General features: G+C 49.5%; 2 protein-coding genes and 2 long non-coding RNA genes across 33 annotated transcripts in view; 2 read left to right on the top strand and 2 right to left on the bottom strand.

Moving 5' to 3' along the window:
* Positions 1-27259, top strand: part of LOC309873682 — a 38830-nt gene extending 11571 nt beyond the window's left edge. For 2 of the 3 annotated variants that reach the window (XR_014316465.1, XR_014316466.1), the window contains exons 2-3: positions 20187-20312; positions 24418-27259. This is a non-coding gene — a long non-coding RNA (uncharacterized lncRNA). Of the gene's footprint in view, positions 1-17317; positions 18790-20186; positions 20313-24417 lie in introns of those variants that run through there. The other variant, XR_014316467.1, reaches the window with a different exon arrangement.
* On the bottom strand, positions 626-11022 carry UCP3 (uncoupling protein 3). 2 transcript variants are annotated; one of them, XM_082749772.1, is made up of 7 exons: positions 10830-11022; positions 8107-8343; positions 7430-7640; positions 6960-7160; positions 5685-5786; positions 4988-5168; positions 626-2461 (listed from the first exon to the last, which is right to left on the bottom strand). In XM_082749772.1, exons 2-7 carry the CDS (start codon positions 8230-8232, stop codon positions 2347-2349), a joined length of 936 nt encoding a protein of 311 aa, XP_082605898.1. In that variant the 5' UTR covers positions 8233-8343; positions 10830-11022; the 3' UTR covers positions 626-2346. The 2 variants fall into 2 exon arrangements, with proteins under 2 accessions (XP_082605898.1, XP_082605899.1); XM_082749773.1 differs by having other exon boundaries at positions 8107-8319.
* Positions 13197-14531, top strand: LOC309873684. The gene is made up of 2 exons (XR_014316469.1): positions 13197-13350; positions 14209-14531. It is a non-coding gene; the product is annotated as an uncharacterized lncRNA (long non-coding RNA).
* Positions 14998-27877, bottom strand: part of C2CD3 (C2 domain containing 3 centriole elongation regulator) — a 147214-nt gene continuing 134334 nt past the window's right edge. For 16 of the 27 annotated variants that reach the window (XR_014316447.1, XR_014316448.1, XR_014316449.1 and 13 more), the window contains one exon: positions 14998-15811. Coding sequence is in view for 21 of the 27 variants with exons in the window: in XM_082749690.1 (XP_082605816.1) it covers positions 15671-15811 (141 nt within the window). In the remaining 6 variants the exon portion in view is untranslated. Of the gene's footprint in view, positions 15812-20321; positions 20439-27877 lie in introns of all 27 variants that reach the window. The other 11 variants (XR_014316451.1, XM_082749709.1, XM_082749689.1 and 8 more) reach the window with 1 other exon arrangement.

Below are 27877 nucleotides of genomic sequence, written 5' to 3'. Positions count from 1 at the left end.
CAAGCGGGGAGCCCAATGCAGAACTTGATGTGGGACTTGATCCCATGACCTAAGCTAGACGCCTTAGCCGACCTTAGCAGATGCCTAAATACTGAGCCACTGAGGCACCCCTGGTTTTCCTTTCTTCAAAAGTCTGGACTCAGAGGTCACTAAGGTGCTGCTCCCAATCAAAGTAACTCTTGGTAGAATTGATCCTTTCTCTATTTTGGTATCATCATCCAGATAGTTTGTTTTGGGTGGAGGATGTGTTAACATTGCTATGGGGAGGGTGCCTGGGTGGATCAGTTGGTTCAGCGGCCAACTCTTGACTTTGGCTCAGGTTATGATCGCAGGGTCGTGGGATTGAGCCCTGCATCAGCCTCCTCACTCAGCTGGGAGTCTGCTTGAGGATTCCGTCTCTCCCTCTGCCTGGCCCCCTCTCCCTGCTCATGCTCTCTCTCTTTCTGAAATAAATATATACATTTAAAATAAATACATATTGTTGCATAGTAACTCATAGAAGACATAGTTCCTGGCCCTAGGAATTTACAAACTGAGACCAGGAGTTTAAGAATGACTTGTACATTCCAGTCAAGTCAAAAGAAAGAGAAAATTTTAAATATGGGTTTTATTTAAAAATCAAACCAGATATTAAACAGAAATAATCTTTCTTTCTTTTTTTTTTGCTTTTATTTGAACTTTCCAGTTTATATATGTTGATAATCTCAAATTATCATTTAAATTTAGGAGAGTGCTAAGGGTGAGTGGACATTTACTTTTCCCCTCCTGGGATGCAGCCGTGTCAGAGTGGGGAGGGAGAGATGACGTTGCTGAGCACTTCTACAAAGGTGGGGGATTGTTATTTCTACTTCTCTGCTAGGACAGTGAGGTATTAGGATTCCTGGTGGTTAGGTTTCTGGTAAGATGAGGGGAGGGGACATTTGAACCCAGTACTGTTATTAATGTCACAAAGGCCCAGTGCTGGCAAACAGGAAACCTGGTGAGAAAGGGACATTCTGTCCAAGAAAGAGAAGGCAAAAAAGACATAGCTGTTCTCATTCCCACACCCTTTACTGAATTATAATAATTTTCCAAAGAACTCTGAGCCCTTGGGGCACCTGGGTGGCTCAGTGGCCTCTGCCTTCAGCTCGGGTCATGATCCCAGGGTCCTGGGATCGAGCCCCGTATCGGGCTCTCTGCTCGGCGGTGAGCCTGCTTCTCCCCTCTCACTCTGCCCGCCTCTCTGCCTACTTGTGATCTCTCTCTCTGTCAAATAAATAAATAAATAATCTTAAAAAAAAAAAAAAAAAAAGAACTCTGAGCCCTGCTACTTTAGGCTGTCAGCCTGGCATCTACCTCTTTTTCCCCAAGCCTGGTACCGTTCAGGGGTCTTACAGTCCTGCTGGGAAGCCAGGGCTGCGTGGGAGTGGGCCTTCGGTGACTGCACACCATTCTGTCACCCCTGGCCCCCCAGCCCCTGGCTCCTTTGGTCTAACCTCTAGACAACTTTTCAACCTTTCAAACTTCCCTGGCAGTTCTTTACTGTCCTGAGAATATCTTTCCCAAGAACTTGTAAATATCAGAGCTTTTGCTTTTATAAAGTGCTTTCATGTCCACCCTGTCACCTGATCCTCATAACATCCCGGGTGAGAGAGGAGGGAGGGGTTTATTACTCCCATTTTACAGGAAAGAAGATGAGGTCTGCCCTCTTGATTCTGCAGTGTCATCAGGGAACAGTTAAGAATCTCAGCCTCATGCTGGCCCAGCAGTGTTCTTTTGGCACAGGTTCCCGGTTTTCTCGTTCTCTCTCTCTCTCTTTTTTTTTTTTTTTTTTGGTCTCCTATTTTCTAGAATCCTAGTGGCTTCTAAGTGGCAGGCACATTACACAGATGGCTGATGATCCATAGTTAACCAAAGGCTGCAGTCACAGCTATGTTGTTTCGGCAGCGTCCCTCCACACTCCTTAGCTGGTTTCCAGGTGTCATGTACCACTGCTGTCTCACGCTTGCAGTCTTTCCTGTTTACAATTCATCATCTCATTAGATTTTTTTTTAATTTTTTTTTTTTTTTTGTACAGAACATAGGTTTTCAGACTTTTGTTTTATCCAAATGGATGTTTTGGTTTATTTTCTCTTGCCTAAATGTTAGGCATCCAACATCATGGGTCCCTCAAATTAATATAATTTAATTTCCATCTTGTTCATACAAAACAAATGTGTTCTTAAGACAAAGCACTGAAGACCAGAATCCTTTCTCTGCTTCTGTTTCTTGACTCAGCAGGAAGTAAACAGTTGTGTAAACATGTGTGGGTTTGTGTGGGACCCACTGGTTTTTGTTCCAATTAAGTACTAAGTGGCCCTGCTTTATTCAGAATGAAGATTCCCGTAGCATCTGGACTTTCATCAAGGCTCGTTTCAGCTGCTCATAGGTCACGAACATCACCACATTCCAGGTTCCCAAACGCAAAAATGATGGTGTAAATCTGATGAGAGAACAACCAGAACATCAGGTGGCGTGGACTAAGTACCCCACATGGATGTCGGGCGCTCCCCGCATTTACAGCATTAGTGCCAAAGGACCTAGGACTCTGTTAATCACAAACATTCTCTGAGTCTGTTCAGGCTTTTTCTCCTCTGCTGAAGGAATTTAGGCAGAAGCAGGAGTCAAGAAAGGAAAGAAAGCACATTTTGAATCAGGTTCTGTGTTAGGCAATTAATTCCCACAAGTCTATAAGGAAGCTATGATGGTTGCCACGTTTCTTTTTTAGAAACTGAGGCCCAGGCGTGTCTGGGTGGCTCAGTTGGTTAAGCGTTTGACTCTTGGTTTTGGCTCCAGTCTTGGTCCCAGGGTTGTGGGATGGAGCCCCTTGTCAGGCTCCGTGGTGAGGTGGGGACTCTGTTCGGGATTTTCCCTCTCTCCCCGCCTCCCTCTACCCCTACCCCACGCTTGTGTGTGTGTGCTCTCTCTCCCTCCCAAATAAGTAAATCTTAAAAAAAAAAAAAAAAAAAAAAAGGAACTGAAGCCCAGGGCAATTAAGGAGTTCAGCTAAAACTATCTGACTCCACCCTGCTGCTGGGTATTTCTGGAATCATTTACATGCTGAGGGGCCATCCCTGCGGAGGCCCTACCAGGGTACCTAGAAGCTGGCACACCAGAGGGTGAAGACTGAGTGACACCAGCTTTATAATCTCCAGAGAGCCTGCCTGTCCTGTGATAACACAGCTGGGAGCCAGTCTCCACCTCAGCTTCACAGACTCAGGGAGGAGTCTGGGACCTGACCTGCTCCCTCTTTGGCCTCTCTACTAATCCCCCTCCTGGTCCTATACTCTCCTGCCAGACTTGCTTCCTGTGCCCTTGTCTGAGCTGCTCCTTCTGCCTGGGAATGTCCCCTACTCTCCTCCTTGCCTGGCTGGTTGCTCTTGGCTCTGCAGGACTAGGCTTGGGCCCCACAGACTCATACCAATGTCTCTCCAGATGCCTCAGCCTAGCCTCCCCAGGGAGAATAGCACTGGGGCAATGAAGGTGAACTCCAGAGTCTGAGCTGGGCTCAGACCCTAGCTCTGTCAGTTTCTAGCTGCATGACCTAGGACAGGTGACTTAATCTTTCTAAGCCTCAGTGTCCTCATCTGTAAAATGAGGAACATAACAGCATTTACCTTATATAGTTGTTGTGAAGGACTAAATGAGTTAATAAACAGCATACAGTGCAGGGCCCAGTCTCCGTAAATGCTCCATTAATGTCGCCTGTGTCTGCTGCTCTCTGAGGCAAGCACAGGGCCTGGCACACAGGAGATGCTCAGTAAATTGTTTTCCAAGTGAAAGAATAAACTGAGACAGGCGGCAGCGGCTGCTGATTGTAATGAGAGAAGCACTTACAGGGGAAGAACAGCCTGGCAACAGAAGGAGTTTTATATGTCACTTACAGGATTGAGGACCTGATTGCATGATGGGTCCCATCTAACATGGGGCACCAGAAAACTATCTGCTGAAGGCATCAGTGGTGGGAGGGGTGAGGGCCAAGCCAAGAGCCTGGCAATAGGACAGATGACAACACGGCGGGTGGCATCTGATGATCTGGCTTAGAGCCATGGCTCTGACATTGTAAGTCTGGGATCTTGGGTAAGTCACTTGACCTTCCTGAGTCTCCATTTCTTCCTCAGTAAATGTGGAGTAGACCATCCAATTCAGGGGTTGTTCAGATAATCTGTGTAAAGTGCTTTGCGTAAGGTCTTGTACTTAGCGCCTTAGTGGTCATGGTGGTTGTTCACAACCTACATTATTGAGCGCTGGCTCTTGGCTAGGGAGGTGAAAGACGGATAAGCCTCCATTCTGGCTTTGAGGAGCTTGTGACCCAGCATGGGGAATATTTTAGCCTTACAAATCCTATAACACAAGGTAGGAGGTGGTAAGTACCCTAAACAGTGGAATCAAGGACGTATTGGTGAAGTTCACAGGGAGGAGGAAAGATTCCTACTGGAGAATACTGGGGAGGAGGTGGCCTTTGAACTAGTTCTGACGCATGTGCATGAGGCGGGAAAGGCATTCCATTAAGAAGGAATGGTAAAAGCAGACCCAAAAGCAAAAAAAAGTGATGTGTGCTGGGCATTTCGGCCGCCATCCGTGCTGATCCACAGTCATGACAGTGGGCTGGAGGCAAGTCTCAGGACGACCGACCACCCTTCCTTCCTCCCTTACCCTATAAGTTTGGGGATAGACAACACTTTGACCTATGCCTTGAATTCTTTTTTCTCAGCCTCCCCTGACTCTCCAGGTCAGATTTGGTCCACTTTTTTTTTTTTTTTTAAACTTCTGTAGTTCTTTGTATTTGTCCTTTGTGGTGTTTATATATCTGTGCTGTTCACCACCACGTCCCCAGGTGGACCCATGGTAGGCACATTATATGTGGAGGAAGGAAAGAAAGAAGAATGGAAGGAAGGAGAGAAAGAAGGGAAGGAAGCAAGCCCAGGTTCTCTGGGAGGGGGTGCTGGAGCAGGAGGGGGAGACTCACCCCTTATAGAAGGCCATGGAGCCCTCGCGGGCCACCATCTTCAGCATACAGTCCAGGGGGCTGCGGTATCGGCCTGGTGGCGAGTTCATGTACCGGGTCTTCACCACATCCACTGGGGAGGCCACCACTGTGGCACAGAAGCCGGCTCCAAAGGCAGAGATGAAGTGGCAGGGGAAATTGTCTGCAGCGGGGAAGGGAGGAGCAAGTGCAGAGCTGTGAGGAGGCAAAGCGCTGCCTTTCTGTTCCCCGTGGTCGTCATTTGTCCTTCACTAAACTGGAAGCTTCTGAGTGTGAGGACAGAGCTTTCTAAAGCTCTCACAGGACTCACAAAATAGAACAGGGCTGTCCCACTGCTGGACGGCTCTGCAGCCCAGCGATCTCATTAAAGGAAAACGAAGTCCGAGAAGGTGACCCTTGCTTCAAGGTGCACGGTGGGAAGCAGGCTTCTTTCCCAGTCATCACAGTGATGGCAGGGTATTTTTTTTTTAAAGCTCTAATTGGCATTATTAAGTGATTCATGAATTGGGCAGCACCCCGTCTAGCAAGTTAAGAGGCCCTCCTATACTGGGCATTTTTTCTGGGCACTGCTCCCCTCTCTGCTCCTTCTAACAGTCACCTCTGAGTGGTACCCACTCTGTGGAATTCCAGGTTCCCTCCCTGCTGTGGGAGGGCAGCTCCCCGGAGCCCAGGGCCTTACCCGTGAGCAGGCGATAGTCTAGCAGCTTCTCCTTGATGATGTCATAGGTCACCATCTCAGCACAGTTGACGATGGAGTTCCTTGTGATGTTGGGGAAAGTTCCTGTGAAGGATGGGGTGGGGGCTGATGAGTGAAAACGAGACGTGGACTCCGTGGTTGCAAGGTCCCGGGCTCCAGTTTGGGGGCAGAATGTTCCATTCCAGGGGTCTCAGAGGAGACTGCCTCAACTGAGCGGGTTCCACACTTTCCTCTCTGGGGCTAACTCTTAGGTTATCCGTGTCCACCTCAGAGACAGGAAACAGAGAGGCCCTCTTATGTTTGTCCGAGCCACACTTTGGAGAATAATCTGTAATATCTATCAAAATTAAAATATGCCTCCCTGAGACCCGGCTAAAGTCAGGCAAGAAAGCCTTTCTTCTTTCCAAGAGCTCCAAGGCTCTTGGAGCAGTGACAGGAAGGGAGGCCTTAGGAGAGCATCAAGACCCAGCCACTGATATCACAGATGAGAGGGCTGGACTTTGGGAGAGTGCAGAGCAAATCAGGCTGTGACCAAGGGGTCCTGTGCTTAACCTTCACTGGGTCACTCTCTCTTCTGCAAGGATTGGTGTGATCCTTGGTCCACATGTGGGAGAGATTCCAACATTTGTCACGGTGGCCTCCACGGGGACACATAGGGACCCCAGAAGCCTTACTCTTGAGGAAACCCCCTCCTCATGGAATCTCCTTGCACCCGACAACTCACGGTTGCCTCCTCCGCTGGCCTCTGTTTCTTCTCTGAGTCCTGTAGTCCTACAGACCTATGTCCTATAGTCATCACCCCTGAGAGAACTTTGCTGGGGAAGCCCTCCCCTTCCATCTCCACACACCTAGAGCCCACTGAGCCTTGAGGCCCAGCTTCCGTGTCGCCTTCCCCCCCGACCTTGGAGTCTGCACAGCCTCTCTTGCCTCTATGCGACCTTTGCACGTCCTACCCTGTGGGCTGGCTGCTCCTTGACATGTCTCATCCCTCTCCATCTGTGAGAGCCATGAGGGTAGGGAAGGTATCTTCCATTCCTTTCTGTCTCCCTCACAGCAACCTGCACATGCTGAAGGGTTGCCAAATTGAATTGAACTCGGGCACTGTGGCAGGTCAGTGTGAGAGTTTTGGCTGGGATGTTCTTGCAGAATCACTGGACTATACCATGCTGGGAGTTCCCTCCTCGCTCGGTTCTCCGCCCTAACTCAGGGTAAGGCATGCTCTACCCCGGGCCCTCTGAGCCTGGAGTCCAGACCTACCTTTCCATAGGCCCCTGAACCCTTCCTCCCTGGCGATGGTCCTGTAGGCGTCCATTGTCCCACTGTATTTCCTGTTGCTCGCAGCCCCAAGGTGTATGCCGGCCTGAAACCTGACCTTCACCACATCTGTGGGCTGGGCACAGCATACTGCCATGGCCCCGGTGGTGCAGCCTGCCAAAATCCGGGTAGTGATGCTCGAGTCTGGAGAGGAGGAGAGAGAGGGGGTCAGTGTTCGGCCAGCCAGTGCTCCTCCGGGCTGGACACTCTTCTCTGTGGGGCTGTTTTTGCCTGACGCCTGCCTCTTCTCCCAGGCTCAGGGTCCTGACCGTGCCTCTGTCTCCTGGTGACTGTCTCCGGCTTTCAGTGGCCCAGCCCTGCCTGCATCCCTGCACCACCTGCATCCCTGACCCGCTAACCTAGAGTCTGCTTCTGCCTAACCCCTCCGTGTATCCGGGATGCCAGGCACTCACAGTCGCATCCCTTGGGGGTGTAGAGCTGCTTGGCAGAGTCGTAGAGGCCAATGCGGATGGAGGCGAAGCTCATCTGGCGCTGCAGGCCGGCAACCAGCCCACTGTAGAGGCTGCGGGGGCCCTCGGTGCGCACCATGGTCAGGATGGTGCCCAGCACGCCGCGGTACTGGGGTCTCTGGGCTGCCTGGGTCGCCTGCTTCTCCCCCTGGATCTGAGGAACGGCCCAGCAGAGGGTGAGGAGCTGGGAGCGGGGCGGAGGGGGCCGTGTGCAGAGGGGCCTGCCCAGGCGATTGGAGCTGCCACGTCCCCGTGAAAACAAGGTGTGTGCCCCCAGCGCATCGTTCCTAAACTATGATCCGTGGTGTGGTGCTCAGCCCTCAGAGCACAGGGAGGGCAGATTGTTTTCCCCACAACAAGTGGTCAGTGGTTTGCCCAAGGTCACACAGTTACTTTTCCTTCACACTCCATGGTTTACAAAGTCGGGTGAGGCCAGGAAGGGCCCAAGGACCCACGATTTTTTTTTTTTTTTGTCTCAGATGATGGTGGCACAGGGTTGTAAGCAGTGGAGTGAGTGGCCTGTGCAGGGTTCGTGAGGCTGGCACACGCTAGAGGTGCTGGAGTGGAGAACTCAGTCCTGCCTTTGATCTGAGCAACGACCCTTGCCAAAAAGTACTTACCTGCAGGCGAACCTTGGCTGTGTCCAGTGGAAAGGTGAGGAGATCAGCAAAACAGGCTGCTGTGCCTGCCCCTAGGAATTTCACAGCTGTGGTAGGAGGTACCTCTGAAGGCTTTAGTCCAGCCATGGTCCCAGAAGGTTCTGCCTGGTCCCTCCAGGGCCCAGGAGAGAGAAGAAAGGAGAGAGGTCCAAGGAGAGAGGCTGCTTTGCAATCCTGAGGTTTAGTGCAGGGAGGAGGCTGTCAGAGACAGACCAGAGGAGGCAGATGGAACTTGGGCCATCCAGACCTGTCCCCACCTGTCCCCTGTGTGCAGAGTTTTTATTGCCAGAAGGAAATCCCTATCCCCAGAAGGAAAGGGACAAACACTGTGCCCGCCTCACAACTCTGGCACTGGCCCTGACTCTAAGGGGTGAGGACACTGAAGAATCCAGGATCCCAGCATACTAGGGGTATGTGTGAAATGGGTGCCAGGGGGTGTGACCTGCTAAGAAATGGCATCAGCACCAAAAACCAGATACCCAGAAGAACAGGTGATAAGAATGCAGGGTTGCCTGTGCCAGGCGTGCCAGCTCCCCCAGGTAACCACAGCTAAGCCAGGACCTTCGGATACACTCATGCCCCTGCTCAGCCAGGAATAGGACAGATGCAGGCCCAAGTGCACACAGGGAGAGGAGACACATTCTCTTGACCCAAGATGGACCCTCCTCTGTCTGAGAAGCCCGTTCTCTTCAGCTGAGAAGGGATGTCCTCAAAGGTGTGAGGGGAAGGGGCCTGTCCTGAGCCAGGCAGAGCAGCTGCCACTATCCCCAACATCAGCAGCAGGACGCTTTGCAGCCCCATCTCCCTGGGAGCCATGGGAGGCAGAGCAGCAGAGGAGCCCAGGACCAGGCTTCCTCCCTCCTCCAAAGCAGAACATCAGCCCCAGGAATCCCACTTCATGGGTTTTGTCTCATGGGCCGGATCTCCTGGGGGAAGCCTGTTTTCCCCTGGCCTGGGGGTTGGGTGGGAGGATTGGGGGAGCCTGAACTCTCAAACTCCTTTGGCCTGGCCTCTGTTCCCACAGCTTTTTGTTGATTAGCTTAGTAGCTGTAGTTGTTTCCCCACTAGATAGGGAGCCGTAAAGGCTGGGATAGGGTCTACTTATCCTGCTTCTCTGTGTAGCCTGGTACCAGGGGGGCCCAGGGAGGACCAGTTGACCAAGGAACCCCACTTGCTGAAGTGGAGAAATGGGAAATCAGAGAAGCCCACAGTGATCTTTCATGGAGGGATCTGGAATGCCAGGGCTGTACTGAATCAGAGAATGGGGAGTGATTGGTGGTTCTCAAGTAGAGGAATGACATCGTCAGGCCAGTGTTCAGAGTATGCAGGTGCAAATGTCAAGGCTGGATTGGAAGGGGAGAGACCAGTGAGGAAATTGTTGGAATGGTGTAGCCAGAGCTGTTGGAGCCACGCAGCGGCCACGCGTGAAGACGCAGCCTATTCTGGACGCAGCCTTGAGCCGTGGGAGGCAGAATGGATGGGCAGGGACTCAAGTTAAAAGCCCTACCTCATTGGGGGGGTGGGTGCGCTAGAACTTTCATTAGTCAAGTTGTGGTGGAGAGGGAGGCCACAATGGTAGACTCAGGAGCTACCCTGAGGCCACCGTTTCCCACTTCCCTTCTCCCTTGACTCCAGCATCCTGAATTGATACTTGAGGAAATCTAGCAGCCAGCGGATTTTTGTCAGTGGCAAAGGGGAAGTTGAGAGCAGGACTCTTCTCTCCATAGCTCTGTTGGGGCACTTGAGGCACAGGATGTTCCAGTAACCCTAACCCTAATGTCTGCCCAGTGCTCCTTGCATGAGGCATGGTGCCGAGGACTATATGGGTATTGACTAATTCAGTCCCTTTATAAGGCTATACGGTAGTTGTCACAAAGATTCCCACTCATAAACAAGGGACCTCAGGCTGTGAGGGCTTCAGCTAGTCATAAGACTGACGGAAGGGATGGGGCTGGGACTGGAGCCCAGGTCAGTGTGACACTGCGGCCGTGCCATTGGCCGGAGCCTCACTCTTCAGGGAGAGCTCAGGATCCCTGGAACTGCTTGTTTACGGAGTGGATTCTCAGAGGCCCTCAGCGCCGGAGATCCTGATTCACGTCTGGGCTGGGACTGGGGAATCTGTTCTCCGTGGCAGCTCAGAAGCAGGGATCAGACAACCCCATTCTGAGATGCCCCACCTGATCTCACCCTCCTGGCAAAGCCTGCACAGCATATCCCTGCTGAGGACGCCGCTTGAGTAGAGTTGTGTGGGCTCGTAAACCTCCCTCCCTGTGAGGCCAGAGGTGCATGCACCATCTCTACTCAGGAAAGGAGTCCCCAGAACCCTTATGGGGAAAGGCCTTAATGCTCTAGAGGAATTCTGGAGATTCTGTGCTAGACTAAGGAGAAAGCCACTCTTGTCTACGGAGATTTGCAAAATCAGAGCAGAGGCGGCCAGCAGCAAAAGGGGACAGTGAGTTGTGGGTGAGTGACGCAGACGTTCGGGTCGAGCCTCTGCCCAACCATGGTGCCCCTGCATTATGGTTGTCGTTACCCCCTCTTAACTTGGTGGGGGAGGAATGAAATCTACCAGCTCTGTAGTGATCCCAGGCTAGTGATCTCCGTTCACTCCGGGCTGTCTCTGTAAGCTGCCGTGAAGGGCAGAGCATGGAGGAGGAAGGGGGTGGTGGAGAATGGGGTCTTACCTGTGGGTCCAGCCAGGGCAGGGGAAGCACCGGGCCTCCTTAAGGCTCCTTAGGGCTCCATCCCAGGGTGGGGCAGCAGGGATCTAGTTGCCCCCTTACCATTCACTGTTGTCTCTCTGCCTCCGGCTTGGCACCTATCTTTATATGCTCCAGCTGGCTTGAAACCTTACTCTACAGAAGCTTAGCTGACAGCCTGATCACTTGACAAGAGGCGGCTGGCTGGTGAGTGGCAGGGAGGTGAGGGGAAAGGTCAGAGTTCCAGATCTGGTTTAGTTCCTCTGACTTAGGGTTCTTTAAAATAGCTCCTTCCAGCTGCTAAAAGAGCTACCTCAGGTAATGAGGGCACATATGAAGACAGGGGTTGGACCTGTCACCTTTGAGAATTCAAAGGTCAATGCCACACACAGGATAGGCTGGGCAGGGCTGTCCTAACATTAACAATGATAGTAACGGTCATTTCTTGGTGCCTACTGTGTGCCAGATACCTTAGAGACATTATTTCTATTTTTCACAACCCTATGAGGTGAGTACTATTAGGATTCTGTTTGTTTGTTTTTAAATATTTGAGAGAAAGAAAGAAAGCGAGCGTGAGGAGTGGGGAGGGGCAGATGGAAAGGGAGAAGCAGACTCCCCCTGAGCAGGGAGCTGCCTATGGGGCTCCATCCTGGAAACCTGAGATCATGACATGAGCTGAGGGCAAGCACTTAACTGACTGAGCCACGCAGGTGCCCAGGATTCTGTTTTTTTAAATAACAGCTTTACTGAGATATAATTCACATACCATACAGTCCACCTATTTAATGAATATAATTCATTGGTTTTAACTGTTGTTATCCAACCATCATCACAATTTTTTTTAATGGTTTTTTAAAGATTTTATTTATTTATTTATTTGTCAGAGAGAGAGAGAGACAGAGCACACAAGCAGGCAGAGTGGCAGGCAGAGGCAGAGAGAGAAGCAGGCTCCCTGTTGAGCAGGGAGCCCAATGTGGGACTCGATCCCACGACCCTGAGATCATGACCCGAGCCGAAGGCAGCAGCTTAACCAACTGAGCCACCCAGGCATCCCATCATCACAATTTTAAAATATTTTCACCACTCCCCACAGGCCCCCCCGCCCAAATCCCTGTGTACATCAATAATCACTTTCCTTTTTCCCTTACACTCAGGCCCAAGCAATCACTAATCTACTTTCTGTCTCTATAGATTTCATTTTTTTAAAAGATCTTATTTATTTGAGAGAGTGAGAACGAGAGAGAGCAAGAGCCGGCTGAGAGGCAGAGGGAGAAGCATGACTCTGGAATTATGACCCGAGTCAAAGGCAGATGCTTAACTGATGAGCCACCCAGGTGCCCCTATCTCTATGGATTTCTGAACCTTTCATATAAATAAAATCCTATTGTATATGACTGGCTTTTCTGTTAGCATAGTACATTCAAGATGTGTCTGTGCTATAGCATGTATCAGTACCTCATTCCTTTCCTCGCTGAGCATCTAACATTTGTAATGCTCCCTTTACAGAGGAGAAAACGGTGTCAGGGAGGGACAAGGACTAACCCCACTCACATTGCTAGTATATGGTGTTGCCCAACCCCCAGTCCTTTAATATTTATAATTATAAATTAGTAATTAAAATTCTGGGTCTCTCTCACACATGACACTGAAGGGAGCCAAAGGGAGTGGGCAGAGGTGTGTGGAGCACGGCAGGGAGGGCTCCTAGGAGCTGCGACTACTGTAGGCTCCATCAGTAGGCACTGAGGGGCAGGGTGGGGCACATCTGAACCTGGGACGCAGGTGACACAGAAAAGGGGATGGGGACAGGAGAAGAGAGGGGAATTCTGGGGTGAGAAGGGAGTTAACTGGGTAGGGCAGAGGAGTAGGCAGAGCCCATTTCTGGACTTGGGCACAGAGCCATGGCCACAGAGCAAGTGGTCACAAGTCTAGACATTCAAGTGCAAAGCCAGGGATGTGTCTGTCCTCTCCCTTGGAGCAGGCCCTGCCCTAACATCAGTAGCACAGGCAGTTCCCTTCATAAGGGAAGGAGCTGCTAGGACTGCTGAGGCTGGGCTCAGGAAGTAGGTGCCGGCTCCAGCTGGAAATGCTGGCCTGAAGGTGGTGGGTAGATTGCAGTGGGTACATGGGAAGGGATAAACAGCAGGCGCTCAAACAAGGAGGCCGTGGGCCCTGGAGTCCCCAGAGGGAGGACTCAGCTTACATTGGCCTGGGAGGCTTCTTGAGGGCAGGGCCAGGTGTGTCTGCTGTGGCTCCCTGTCCCCAGAATCCAACAGACACTGAAAATTCAAAGGTTGGTGGCAAGGGCTGGGAGTAGCCAGCATCTGGTGAGCAGAAATATCCATTTTCAGGTCTCTGCAGAGGCACTGCCTGAAAGGAAGCGAGGGAGATGATGGCTCCTTGTCAAGTACGTACCTCATGCCCTTAAGCCAGGCTGCATGGCTCACAAGGCATTTCACCTCTGAGCTGTCACCGGGAAAGAGATCCAACTTTCAAGGAGAGGATACTGGTAAATAACACACTATTTTAAAGATTTTATTTATTTATTTGACAGAGATCACAAGTAGGCAGAGAGGTAGGCAGAGAGAGAGGAGGAAGCAGACTCCCTGCTGAACAGAGAGCCCAATGCGGGGCTCGATTCCAGGACCCTGGGATCATGACCTGAGCCGAAGGCAGAGGCTTTAACCCACTGAGCCACCCAGGCGCCTCGAGCACACTCTTTTTAAGTGGGGGTGATGGTTTACAGACCCTTAGGGTGCCCTTTTATTTTGGGGGGTTGCTCTGAGCCTGGGTAGGAAAAACCGCCTGGGTAGCCACAGCCTGTGTCCTGCTGTGGCCTTATCCCAACTTGACCCAATCAGGTTATTTACAGAAGCTGGAGCAGGATTTGGAAGGAATATTCTTCACCTGAGGCTTAACCCCTCAGGCCTGGGCCCCCGACTGCCCCTCTATAGGTTCTATGTGGCCTTAAGGCAGGTGGAGCCCTTGCCTTGAAAGCTCTTACTGTCTACCTGAGATGGGGGGGAGGGGTGAGCAGGCAGGCTGAAGGCTGAAAACTGGGGGGCCAAGAACAAAAAAAAGGGAACAGCCTGGTGGGAGGGCACTTCAATGATGGGGGGGGCACCCTGTTCCTCCTCGGGGTTTGTGCATCACCCTACACCCTCAGGCGTGTCCTGCCTGTCTCAGAGCTGTTGGGGTGCTTGCCTGTCTGCCCCTTAGCTCGGGAGCTCCGGGGGTGGGGTGGTGGGAGGAGCTGACATTTCCTCAGCTTCCACCAAGTGCCAAGTGCAGGCGAAGCACTTTCACAAATGTCATCTGTTTAGTCTTTACAACAACCCCCTGAAGCGTTATTATCTCTGCTTTGCAGACAGGCAACAGCGGCTCAGATGGAAGGACAGTCAAGCTGGAGGGGACCTATGAGGGAAGTGGCAGTGTCAAGACATGTCTCTTCCCTGTCCCTAGCAGCATGTGGCTCTGAGTGCTCTCCTGGTTTTTTCTCTGGGCTCATCCTCCGACTTTTCTGGGAAGCACCCCCTGGTTGCTCCAGCCCACATGGTTTTTCTCTATCAGTTTCCCCAATTCAGACAACTCACTGGCTACTTCCTGTGTGCAGAAGCCTTGTGACACCTCTGGAAATGTTGTATGTGGTGATTCCTTTCCTAGCTACATAAACAGAGGCAAAGAACTTGACTTTGGTGAGTTTCAGTAACTATAAAATGGGTATCATGACGTGTAGGTTATAGAGTTGTTATGAGGACTAAGCAAAATGGCCTGTGCTTGGGGAGGAAAGCGGGACCCTCCATGTTAGTTCTCCTCCAACCTTCTCTCCCAGCCATTCTGCACATCTTTGTGCTTTTCTTATCTTCCCCACAAGCCTTGTCTATAGCAGCTGCTCAAATGTTTGGAGTTTGACAGTCTTAACCCAGAGCAATTCACTCTAGTGAGATCAGGGATTCTAAGCAGACCTGTTCCAGGAGACTCCTCCACTTTGTTGCTGGATTGGAGGCACAAGCAAAGGAATAATGGAGTGTCTGCCCAATCTGATCTCTCACCGTGAAGTCTTGTGGTGACCTGGCCCCTAGCTTTCCTTTGGCTGTTAGAGCACAAATGGATTCCTAACACCCCAGTCCGGTAGCCAATCCAGGAAACACCTGGGTACAGAATACAAATACCAATATGATTTTATTCAAACACAGGCAGGAACAAGGACCTTCAGAGCTGGGTAAAAACAATAAGTTAAAAGCATGGTTAGAATTTCAGATAATCAAAAAAAGTCCAAAGGAGGTGATTTTCCCCCCTCCTTTTCTATTGATTAATTCAACACAGCATAAAAATAATTTATATCTATAAAACACCCTTATTTCTAAGCAAATCAGCGGAGGTGGCCCAAGGACTTCCTCAGCTATGCACAACACAATCTCCACCCCCACCTCTACCCCACCCAAACTTTAAGTCAAAAATGGCCCATGATATTCAGGCAGAAGGTGGGCTCATGTCAGCAGTAGGCTATCAAGGACACTGGAAGGAGTTTCTCAGCCGAGAGATGCCTGCTTGGGTCCCTTGGTCAAAAGATGGGTGGTTCCACTTGGGTACTGGAGTCCATTTTGTTTAGAAGGAAGAAGCTGAAATCCTAGCAGGTGGACTTTGGACTGGTTTGGGACATTCCTCCAGGCTGCACTGGATGGGGTCCCAAGGCACCCATGGACTAGGCTGGTGGTTGTTTCAGGGCTCTCATGGCCTTGAAGGAAGCAGACCTTGTGTCTCATGTGAGCCGGACAAGGCCAAAGGAAGGTGGGAGGCGGATCCTTCCCTTTGTCTTTCAGTCTGTATTAGTCTTTCTGGGAGTACTGGGAAGAAAATATCCGTGCGATCCTGCGAGTTTCTTCCTCAGGCAAGTTGGGAGGCAGCGAGTTGGGTCTGGGACGACAAGGCCTTCTGGACAAGACTCTGCTGGAGGCCTCACTCTTGTCCTGAAAGAAGAAGTCAGCTAGGTGAGGATATGGCACCTCCAAGAAATGACTTTGGTTCCTCTCATATCTTGGTTCTCTGGCTAATATTGACATAGAGCTGACTGGTTTACAAAGCACTTTATGGACCTGACCTTGTTTAACCCTCATCTCAACCCCACGGGTGGGCACGTTGTTCCTACGTCATGGACAGGAAACTAGAGTTCAGGTTTAAATAAACTCAAGGTCCCACAGCTTGGCGTGGCAGAGCCGGGATGTGAACCCTAGCTGAGACTCTGTGTGCCTGTGGAGGAGCAGCAGTCCCCTCTGGGACAGGACTAAAGCCTCATCCCTTCTCTTGCTGCATGAATATGGGTAAGCTATTCGTCTTCTGAGTTGTAACTGTTCTACATGTCACCATGGGAATATATCCAATTGCCAGGGAGGAGATGTTGGTGAATACTACACTCTCAGTATGGCCCCTGGGAGTTCTGACAGCCAGCAGGTGACATGAACCACATCCCAACACTGCCCTCCTACCAAAACTTTACCTGCCTCAGGCTGACAGGGTATCACCAGTTCCCCTTTAAGGTCCTAGTGCTTGGGTCCCTTTTGGGTTATGTGATGGTGGTCTTCTGGACTCCTTTAGGACTCACTCTTTTGCTCATTCAACTGTTCCCCACTCCACTTTATTTTCTGTACCAGGTTCCTGCCCTGAAGGAGCTCAAAGCTATACAAAAAAGCCAACATAGGCAGCCAGTTGACAGGAAGAGGCAGTGCTAAAAGGAGATGGGGGTCACCACCACAGGTCAACCTGGCTGACCTCAACAGCATGCAGCCTGCCCTATGGAAGGGTAGCTCTTCTCTGCCTCCAAATCCATGTGCTGAGGTCTTCACAAGTTGATGGAGGCATAGGCAGCTCACTGCACCACTCCCCAGGCACCAAGAATCAGTTTGGTGGAGACCCCAGAGATCTGAAACTACCTCCATGCCACTTGTGATTCTGCAAATGGGAAACTGAGGCCCAGCGAGAGTTGCTTTTGGGATCAGTAACATTTAGTAATTCCCTTCCTTCACTTAACCTTTTTAATGCGTACTGTGAGGAGACAGAAATGAACAGAACCCAGTTTTCTTTTTTATTTTAAATATTGTATTTATTTGAGAGAGAGTATGAGTGGGGGGGTGGGAAGAGGAGAGGGAGAAGCAGACTCCCTGCTGAGAAGGGAGCCCAATGTATGGGCTCGATCCCAGGACCCTGAGATCATGACCTGAGTCAAAGACAGATACTTAACTGAGCCACCCAGGTGCCCTCAGAACCCTGTTCTTGACTTCCATGGCACCGAGAGGACAGAGTGATCTACTAAAAAAATTAGAATAGCAGTCAGAATGTGATAAGGGGAGTGGAAAGCCAGGCAGCCTTGAGGACTACCTGCCAATCTGGAATTCTTTGTTTTATTTTATTTATTTATTTTTTTAATAGTTTTTTTTTAAAGATTTTATTTATTTGACAGAGAGAGATCACAAGCAGGCAGAGACAGAGAGGAGGAAGCAGGCTCCCCGCTGAGCAGAAAGCCCAATGCGGGACTCGAACCCAGGACCCTGAGATTATGACCTGAGCCAAAGGCAGCGGCTTAACCCACTGAGCCACCGAGGCGCCCCCAATCTGGAATTCTAAATGCTGAAGGAGTCCACAGAACCTGAGCAAACTCTCAGCACTGAAAGCCCACAGTTAGGGTTGCCTGAGAACCAACCCACAGCTCTATGTCTTCTAGGGAGGCCTAGGCTAAAAGGAAAACTACTTTGCTCATGACTGGAGTTCTTCCTTCCAGAATATGAGAGGTGTTGTTTAATGCCTCAGGCCAGGGTAGACCAGTTGCCCAGTCCCTGGCTGTTGCCCTCCTCCTCTGCACTGGATGGGTGCTTCTGCAAGACACAGACTGAGTCTGATGCTTATGACTCCAACTGTGCCAGGTCCAAGACAGGAGGTTGTTAACTGCTAGACCAGTAATGGGTGGGACCAAGCCCTGGTGGCCAGAGGCTGAAATTGGGTTGGGAGGAGGCTGCCTCTTAAAAAAACATCTTATTCATTCATTCTAGAACCAGTGGTTGTTGGTCTACCAAATGCCAGGCCTTTGGTTAGGTCAAATCCTCTCAGGCGCTTGGAAACACATTAAGTCCTCATATACCCCTCTGTACTCCCAAGATCTAAGAATGTTGTCTTGTGAGCTATTAAGGATTTAGAGGTAATGATGAATCCCCTTCTAGTGCCCTGGCTCCACTGCAGACAGATCTTCTGGGTCACCAGCTGTACCTTAACTTTCCATTTCTTTCTCTGCGACAGTGAAAGGGGACAGAGATGTTTGTTTTTAAAAGCTAAATGGGAAAACAGGCCTAAGAGCATAGTCCCCTATTTCAAATCCTAAACCATCTGTGTCATCTGCCAGACGAGAAGCACTGTTTTCAAGAAGTTCTGGTAGGTCTTATCCTTGGAAGGGTCAGTTGGGTACTTCAGTTTATGAAATGACCATTAAAGAGCTTTGTTAGTGACTCATCAAGCCTTTTAGGAGCCTAAGATCAATCTAACCCGATCAATTTTTAAAAAATAAATTTATTAAGCTTTTTTTTTTTCTTTTTTTGAGAGAACATGCCTATGCATGCTCATATGCATGATTTGCGGGGGGAGGGGCAGTGGGAGAGGGAGAAGCAGGGTCCCCTGCTGAGCAGGGAGCCCAATGTAGGGCTCCATTCTAGGACCCTGGGATTATGACCTGAGCTGAAAGCAGATGCTTAACCGACTGAGTTATTCAAGCGTCCCTCAACCTGATCAATTTCTAAGGACAATAAGTAGCCATGGTTTCTGTCTTCATAGGGCCAGAGGCTAGAGGGGAGAAGACCGATACCAACCCACCCAACAATCACAGAGATGAAGCTTAGAACTCGGAAGCATGGAGAAGGGAGCAATTCATGACAGCCAGGATGGCCAGGGGAGGCTTCACACAGAGGTGAGATCCTAGCTGGGCAGAGTGGCAGCTGAACTGGAGGTGGAATGAGGTCATTTCACTGGGGGGAACGGCATGAGCATAGGCCCACACCTGACTGGCTGGGCCAACATCTGTCTGCCCTGGAGCTGAATCAAGTGTGGCTGGTTCAACCGACTTCCCAGCATTCACATCCCCACTGGCAACCCAGGGGCTTTATCTGTATGGCCCAGGCCCAGGGACAGGGCTTGGCTCTGTCTACTAGGCAGGGCAGGGGTGTGGAAGGACAGAGAACACACACTCAGCAGCGTTTGGCTTTTGTTGACCTCAGTAGGGTCTAAAAAACATCTTGACTGGGAGTAAAGGTTCTTCCTTCATTAGTTATTACTCCAAAACACACAACTAAGGAGGGGCTGGGCAGAGGTGAAATTGCTCAGAACAAGGACACCCCTCCATGTTCTGACTGTTCCTCGGAAATCCTCACATGCTCCTGCTGGAGCCCTGGGGCCCAAGCCCTGAGCAGGTCCCCTTGCTCAGTAGATACCTGCCTTGCTCGACTTCCACCCACTTCGCTGGCTGCCTTCCCCTAGGCTGGGACTAGGACTTGTTGGGGCTAGAGAGTAGCAGATTCAGTAGCCACAGCTAGGAGCAGGGCAGAAATGGGGACAAGATACACAGACCAGGGTCCTAGCCCTGAGACAAATCCTAAATTTGAGCCCCCAGCCCAACTGCAGCATGGCTGGGCTTCATGAACAGATGATGGGAGAGGAGGTGCTCTGTCACTCAGGAATGGCTTCCAGCTGCTAGATCCTTCTTTGGCCAGGTCCCTGTGACATAGTATCTTCTCCAAAACCTCCCTCAGGAAGGCCCAGCCCTCTTCTTTTTTTCTTTTTCTTTTTTTTTTTTTTTAAGATTTTATTTATTTATTTGACAGACAGAGATCACAAGTAGGCAGAGAGGCAGGCAGAGAGAGAGGAGGAAGCAGGCTCCCTGCTGAGCACAGAGCCCGATGCGGGGCTCGATCTCAGGACCCTGGGATCATGACCTGAGCCTTCGGCAGAGGCTTTAACCCACTGAGCCACCCAGGCGCCCCGAGGCCCAGCCCTCTTCTTTGGGTTGAAATGTGGTCTGGTCCAAGCCACTATATTCTGGATTCTCTTCACTCTAGTCCCCCAGTGGATCCTCTTGAATAGATCACCTGCTGCCAGGAAGGTGGTGGGTGCAGGTCTCCCCACTTACCCCTGCTTCAGGGTGTTCCTGAGACTCTCAGAAGGGAGGCAGTGGGGTAGAGTGGAAGGAAAATGGTCTGTGGCCAAACTCAACTATCCACTTGCTTGATGCCAAGACACACTCTTTCTCTGGGTCTCGGTATCTTTGTTACCAAAGGGAACTAAGAACTTCTGTTTGGCCTTCTAATCCAGGTTTACTATGAAGGTGAAATGAAATTCATATGTGACCAAGGGTCTGGTCAGCTACATCTTGTGAAACACCTGCTACAGAGAGGACTTGCTGTTCTCAGACCTCACGCCAGGCAGAGCAAAAGTAAGGTACTGTACCTCCCCAAGGCATGCCCCCAGGTCTGGCCAAGCTCTCCCCGCTCCACTGCCCTCTGCCCAGTGAACCTCTGGACCTGGCATCAGGACTGAAGTTTTGTTCTTTTCCAGAGCGATCCCCTTAGGTAACATAAACACAGACTTAGTTGCTGGAAACAAAACTTTTGCAAGAGCTAAAAACTGAAAGTAAACAGCTCCCTGATTCTGGCTGGCTAGGAAGGCTTGCCAATGGGATTGCTGCCCCAGAGACAGCTCAGTACAGCTGTCTGTCTTCCTCAACTTTCACCCCCTTGGCTAGCTGCCTTCACCTGGCACCAGTGGCTCCCAGAGTCCTCTCTCCCACGGCTGGAATTAGGACTTCCTTGGGCTAAAGAGAGTTTGCAGATTCAGCAGCTACAGCTAAGAGCAGGGGGAATGTGGGGACAAAACACAGACCAAGGGCCTAGCCCTGAGAGGCCAATCCTAAACCTGATCACTCAGCTCAAGTGCAGTGTGGCTGGGCTCCCTACTCTGAGCTCACCCTCTGCTTCTGCAGTAGAGCCCTGGTCACGTGGTTCTTACCACCTACTGCTCCCTCCGTTCCTCACCACACCCACTTCCTTCCCTATCCTTCCTCTGAGGAGCCTTCCCTGACAAAGAGGCCCTTCTATAGGGACTAGAGCCACTCCCTCACCCTGGGCCTCAGTCTCCCCATCTACAGAATGAAGAGGCCTGACTAAATCAAGACCCTTTGACCCTCTGAACTCACACCCTGCTAGGGAGAGGGGTTGAAAGTCCCGACTCCTGAGAGGGAAAGGTTAAACTGTCACTCCTGGAAGAGGTCCTTGCTCCTCCTAGACTCTGGCTTCAGAGTAGCTCAGGCAACTTGAGCCCTGTGTCTGCCTAAAGGTCCTGTGGGCCCTTTCCCTTAAGGTGCCTGCCAAGTTGCATTCTGGGTCAGGGTGGGCACCAGCCAATTCTGGCTATTACCCCTGACTTCTGTACACCCTTGGCAAGGGAGCTCATCTCCTAAAAGCTCTCTGTATGGACTTTTATCAAAAACCCTTGGACCTTTAGGATTCTTCTTGGCACTCTGCAGAGAGCTGGGGACTTGGTGGCTCAAAGAAGTGAGGCAGTACATTAAGAGGGACATCTCAGCCATCAGGCTTAGACCACAGGTTGAAGAGAGAGGATACTGGGCTCAGGAAGTTCCCTTGGGCCCCAGCTGACCTGATCTGACAGTTTTATGGAAGCTGGGTTTCTCTACCAGGACTGTGCATCTCTTAGATGCCTCTAGGCCTGAGGAAGGGAAACCAAGAGGCAGAAAAATTCTTTGAACTCCTGTAAGAAGAGAGGCAAATTTAAAGCCTTAAGACTCATATACAGGCAGACCAGAGACTTCTGAGGCTAGGGATCTGTTACCCTCAGATAGGGGTGGTGTATCACCCTGGGCCTCTAACTCAGGATCTGAATGGAGCAAAGAGTCTACCGCTATAGCTTGAAAACTGCTTCCATACTTCAAGGCTGCTCTGTGGGGCTTAACTTCCCAGCTTCCAGTTCTTGGTGCTAAGCTTTTGATCATGCCCCTATCCCTTAGCGTTTCATTTTACCAGTTCCCCCCAAAATGGAACAATAAATAAGAGGGGAGACATCTCAATAGTAATGATGATAAAAATAATAATAGCTAACACTCATACAGTTCTCTCTCTCTCTCAAAAAGATTTATTTACTCCTTGGGAACAACAGCACCTGGCCCCATGCCTGTGGTTCGTCCGGGAACTTGTTCCTGCTGTGTGGAGAGCCTGGCCTTGGCAGGAGGGCACAGAATAAGACAAGGCCCATCTCACAGTAAAGAAGTGCCGTGCAGGCAGGCAGGGAGGCCAAAACTCAGATGACAGGTTACTTTTGCTCTTTGCTTCTGATTTCTATTCCAACCTAACTGTTCTGGTTAAGTTCAAATCCTCCCTACCTTTGACCTCCTTTCTAGCGTACACTGTTTGGACCTCTGAGTTGCCAAATTCTGCTGATTCCCTGAGAGGTATCTTTTCTCCAGAATCACAGCTTATAAAGCCTTTCCTTCATCTCTGAATTCTACTCAAGCCACTGTTGTGGCTCTGGCTTCTTTTCCCTAAATTCATTCTTTTTTTGTCTTGTTTTCCATAAGTGTTATTGTAGGCTAACATCACTTGGGAAAGCTAGAGTGGTTTGGAGGCCAGTACCCCTAGGAACCGAGCTCCCTGCAGACACAGTCTAAAGTACCAGGTCCAGCCCTTTAAGCATGACAGGTACTTGATAGGAGCTGGATATAAAATATAAAGCTGGCTACCCTGGGGAACTGTGAGCTCCTGAGAGAAGGGGCCTTCTATCCTCTCTGAACCTAGCTCAGGACTATGACTTTAATTTGCCAAAAGATGTATGTGTCAAGTTTGAGGCCGAAATTACCTTCCTATGCTCTGGCCTATGTGTCCTCAGGCCCTGTTCTGGCTCTCCTAGTCATTAATGAGAAGTTACTGGAGGGTTCCAAGTAGAGAAGTCACAGGATTTACTCAACATCTCAAAAGGTTAAAGGATGCTGTATGCGGAATGGGTTGCCAGGGGCAAGGGCAAAAGCAGAACGGCAAGAGAGATTTCTGCAATAATCTAGGCAAGAGGTGACGGTGGTTTAGACTGGGGTGGTAATGGCTGGTGTGGTGATAAATTAGATCTGGATGTATTTTTTTTTTTTTTTTTTTTGACAAGCTTGCGAATCTTTATTGTTCTCCTGGATGTATTTTAAAGACAGAGCTGCCAGAATTTCTTGGTGGATTGGAAATAGAGGTGTCAGGGGGGATTCTAAGGGTTTTGGTCTAAACCACAGAACTAGAAGGATAGGGTGTCTGTTAACAGATGGGGAAGACTGAGGAAGAGCTTTATGGAATAAAATCTGGAGTGAGTGTTAATTTGAAGTATCTGTTAAATACCTAAGTGGGGCTGTTGGGTAGGCAGGGGGGCCACATGAACCTAGAGTTGACAAAAGTCTGAGTGAAGGTAACAGTTAGCAGTGGTCAGCACGTAGAAAGGATTTTAAAGCTCTGAGATCAGATGGGATCATCTGGAAAACAAATGTAAATGGAGCAGTCTAGACTCTGCCCAGGGTTACTCCTTTGTTAACAAGTAGGGGAAATAAGGAGGAACCAGCAAAGGCAGCTGAGCGGGAATCGCCATGAGGGAGGTGGAGAACTTATTTGAACTGATGCCTTAGAAACAAGTGAAGAAAGTATTTAAAGGAGAGAGAGAGAGAGAGATCGACTATGTCACACACTGCTGAGAGGGCAAATAAATGGGGCACTCAGATTTGATAGGTGGCTTAGGAATATGGGTTTTTATTTTTTAAGATTTATTTATTTGACAGAGATGACAAGTAGGCAGAAAGGCCTACTTGTCAGTAAGGGTGGGTGGGTGGGGAAGCAGGCTCACCTGCTGAGGTCTGAGCAGAGAGTCAGACATGGGGCTGGATCCCAGGACCCTGAGATCATGACCTGAGCTGAAGGCAGGGGCTCAACCCACTGAGCCACCCAGGTGCCCCAGGAATATGGGTTTTTAAATTATAAAAAGGTTTTGCTTTTTGACAACCCTGAAGAGTCCGCCTCCCTTCCAGCTGTGGGAAAGCGTGGACATGAGTGAGACTCGTTAGAAGTCATGAGGGAGATGATGAAGACAGATAACAGGATGGTGGGAAGTGAGTACATGTAGAAGATATTTAGTGGGCTGAATTAACAGACCCTGCTAACAGAAGAGCTCTGGGGTGTGGGGGGTAAAGGAGCAAGAGGGGGGAAAGAGCTTCTGGCAGAAGGGCTGTGCAAAGGGAGGTGCCAAGCTCAAGTTTTGGACATAGTGCACTGTTTGTGACACATCAGGGAAAAGATGGCTAGGATGCGGCTGGATGCAAGTGTGTCTGCAGCATGGGAGAGAAGTCTAGATGAAGATAAGGATTTGACAGGTCGTCAAAATGTAAATAACTTAAATACTTGAAGTGGTTGAGATTTCCCCAAAGAAACAGCTGTAAGAGCAGAGGACAGAAACCTGGGGGAAAACAACATGTGAGATGCTGCTGTCTCATCTTCTCTTTCCTCCCCTTTAGGGAAGTTGATAAAACTAATTTACCCACAAGCAGCAAAGCAAACAGAATCAGACGTAACTTTCAATAAAACCAGGAAGCCGTCCCAGCGAAGAGGTCCTTTATCATGGGAGGTAAGAGAAAGCAGAGGCAGCAGAACTTGACTGATGCACAAGTACTACAACACTGCCACTGGCTGGCATGCAGCAGTCCTGCTCAACAGCCACCCACCTCCTCCTCTCCTTCTGAAAGCGTGACAGCCGGAAAGGAGGCAATCATGAGAAGCAGAGCTAAGGGTCGGCCTCTGTTCCCTATCTCTGTGGCACTTGGTATTCTACAACCTCCCTGTGAGACGCGATAACCCCATCTGACAAGTGAGGAAACAGACTCAGCAAGATCAGACTTGACTAATGTCACATAGAGACCTGTATCCACTACACCATTGGGGAAAGGGTGGAAAAAACCCTGCTTCACAAAAGCTGGACGTGTTTCTGAGCCAGAAACCTAGAGCCAGGTTTCTGGGCTCTAGGGCGTCATTTCAACATGAAGTGAAGGATCAGGCCTTCCCTTAGAGCTGGTGAGGCCAGAACAGTTGAACCAGTGCTTGCAGAGTCTCTCCTCCTGCAGGGACGGGTTGCTTGCCGGCCCTGAAGCAGGTTAGCTACAGTGCAGCAGTCCTAGGACACTGGTTGAGAAGAGCCCAGCAGCCTCTCAAAATGCTCCCCTTCAACCTTCAGGGCCAAGGCTAGCATTAGGAGGAGGCAGAACAGATGACATTCTCAAACGAGGGTATAGGACAGGGTTGCTGCCCTTCTGTCCCTAACTCTCACTTTTACAGTTGACAAGGCCCAAGACATTACAAAAAATAGAAGACAAGAAGAGACAAGAAGAGAAAATAGATGGGCACCCGGGTAGCTCAGCTGGTTAAGCATCTGCCTTTGGCTGGGATTATGATCCCAGTGTCCTGGGATTCAGCCCCATGTTGGGCTCCTTGCTTGGCAGGGAGCCTGCTTCTCCTTCTGCCTCTGCCTGCTGCTCCCCCTGCTTGTGCTCTCTCTCTCAGTCAAATAAATAAAATCTTAAAAAAAAAAGTAAAGAAAATAGAAGCTTCCATCAAATGGGAAACACCACCAAATTTCTAATCCTACTTGCTTTAGCACTGATATTCTTTTTTTTTTTTTTCAAGATTTTATTTATCAGAGAGAGAGAGAGAGGGAAGAGAGCGAGCACAGGCAGACAGAACGGCAGGCAGAGGTAGAGGGAGAAGCAGGATCCTTGCTGAGCAAGGAGCCTGATGTGGGACTCGATCCCAGGACGCTGGGATCATGACCTGAGCTGAAGGCAGCTGCTTAACCAACTGAGCCACCCAGGCGTCCCAGCACCGATATTCTTGATCTTCTCCATCTTTCTTCATGCTTCAAGGTGTTTTCTTTTTCCTCTCAAAAGGCTACCTCCACCTGTGCTCTGCATCCCATGCCCTCTCTGACTCAAGGACCATCCTTTCTCTTCTTCTCCTGCATCTTCCCATTTTTTTATGGGACCACTGCATTCACATAAAGAAAGCTGTAGCCATTCCCATATTAAATAAAACCAAACCCCAAAACCTTCCCTTTACCTCACATGCTACTCTAGCCACTACCCTATTTCCCTGCTTCACAGTCACAGCCAGATTTATGGAAGGAGTTGGTATCTCCATTTTGGCACCATTCAATCACTCTTAAAATGTTAATTACATACAGTTTTGTGATTTCATTGTGTTAAACACCAAAGAAACTATGTGATATATGTAAATTATAAAGCATTATAAAAATGAACATCTGTGAATCCACAACCCAGTCTGACTGTGAAAATAAAGGAAACCTCATTTAAAATGGAGTCAGGAAGCCCTGAAGGGAGAGCTCTCACACACTAGCTCTGATGGTAAGAAGCAGACCTAGCATTTGTCAACAGAAAGAAGCTTACTTATTTCCATACCCCAACAGGAAAAAGGAAGAATTCCTCCTTGCCCAGCAACAAAGTAGACAAGGTGGACTCAGCAGAAAAGTCCCTCCCAGGTTCCTCCCTTCACCCTGTAAAAGTAAGCCCCTCTCCTCTGTTCTGCAGACTTGCCTGTTTTGATATAGTTTGCTGGTCCCCAAACTGCAATTCCTCTGCTATTCCAGAATAAACTGGTAAAATAACCCGTTTTGTTTTGTTTTGTTTTTTCCCCCCACGTTAGCAGAATCAACCTAAGAACTCAAACACTGCTAATATTATTGTATAGACCTGTGTTCTTCCTCCCCTATCCTACCCCTGCCTCCACAATCATGAACATTGTGGTCAAATGTTAAAAAGGTCACATTACCATTCTGGGCAACAGAAAGAATGATGCCTGCTTCTCATCAGAAACAATGTAAGTCAGAGTGTGGAAGGATTGCTCTAAAGTGCTAAAACAAAATTCAAATTGGAATTCTATAGCCAGTGGGGAAAAATATTCTTGAAAAATGAAGGCAAAATAAAGATATTTTCAGACAACTGAAGGTGTTGCCAGTAGGTCTGCAGTACATGAAATTCTAAAGGAAGTTCTTTGTGCTAAAAGGAAATGATCCTGGCCGGAAATCAGGATGTGAAGAAGGAATGGAGAACACCAGCAAGTATGTTGGCAAATATGAACGTCTGGTTTTTGTCTTAAATTCTTCAAAGAGGTTACTCTGAAGACCTTCCGAGACCATAAGCTGAGATTATGGGGCTCCTGCCCAAGTATAATTCATAATTAGATCTAAAATAAACCATAAGTGTAGTGAAGTTGAAGTTCTGACTTATCCCATGGTAACTATGTCAAATGCTTTCAAAAATAAATGTAATTCTTAATATTTTTTTCCCTTAACTTTTGGTGCCTCCACTTGCTACAGTCTAAAACACAAACTTGATTTGAGTCTTAGGTTATCCAGCACTGGGCAGCAGCCAGCCAGAGCACAAGACTCGGAAAATATGCATCCAGTAGTGACAGGGTCATTGCTAGTGAGAACAATCAGCCTCCTGAGGTGTCCTGGGACTTTCAGTGCTGAAATGGCCAGTTTTGAGTGTGATGATTAGTTACCCTAAGCAAGATCCAGGATGAGGTCCTGAGGAGAGAAGAGCACTGAGAACAGCAGATAAACAATGGAGTTTTGCTGTGACTAAGAAAGAGAAACAGCTGAAAAGTATTTAAGACTTACATTCTCAAAACTAGACTTGCCCCCTTTTTTTTTTTTTAAAGATTTTATTTATTTATTTGACAGAGAGAAATCACAAGTAGATGGATAGGCAGGCAGAGAGAGAGAGAGAGAGAGAGAGAGAGAGAGAGAAGCAGGCTCCCCGCCGAGCAGAGAGCCTGATGCGGGACTCGATCCCAGGACCCTGAGATCATGACCCGAGCCGAAGGCAGCGGCCCAACCCACTGAGCCACCCAGGCGCCCCAGACTTGCCCTTTAATTGAAGTGAAAATTCTTATTTCTCCCTCTCC

Source organism: Mustela nivalis, assembly GCF_964662115.1.
Source record: "Mustela nivalis genome assembly, chromosome: 9".
NCBI lineage: Eukaryota > Metazoa > Chordata > Mammalia > Carnivora > Mustelidae > Mustela > Mustela nivalis.
Note: the sequence above shows the minus strand (reverse complement) of the source record. Positions and strands in the feature narration are given on the sequence as shown.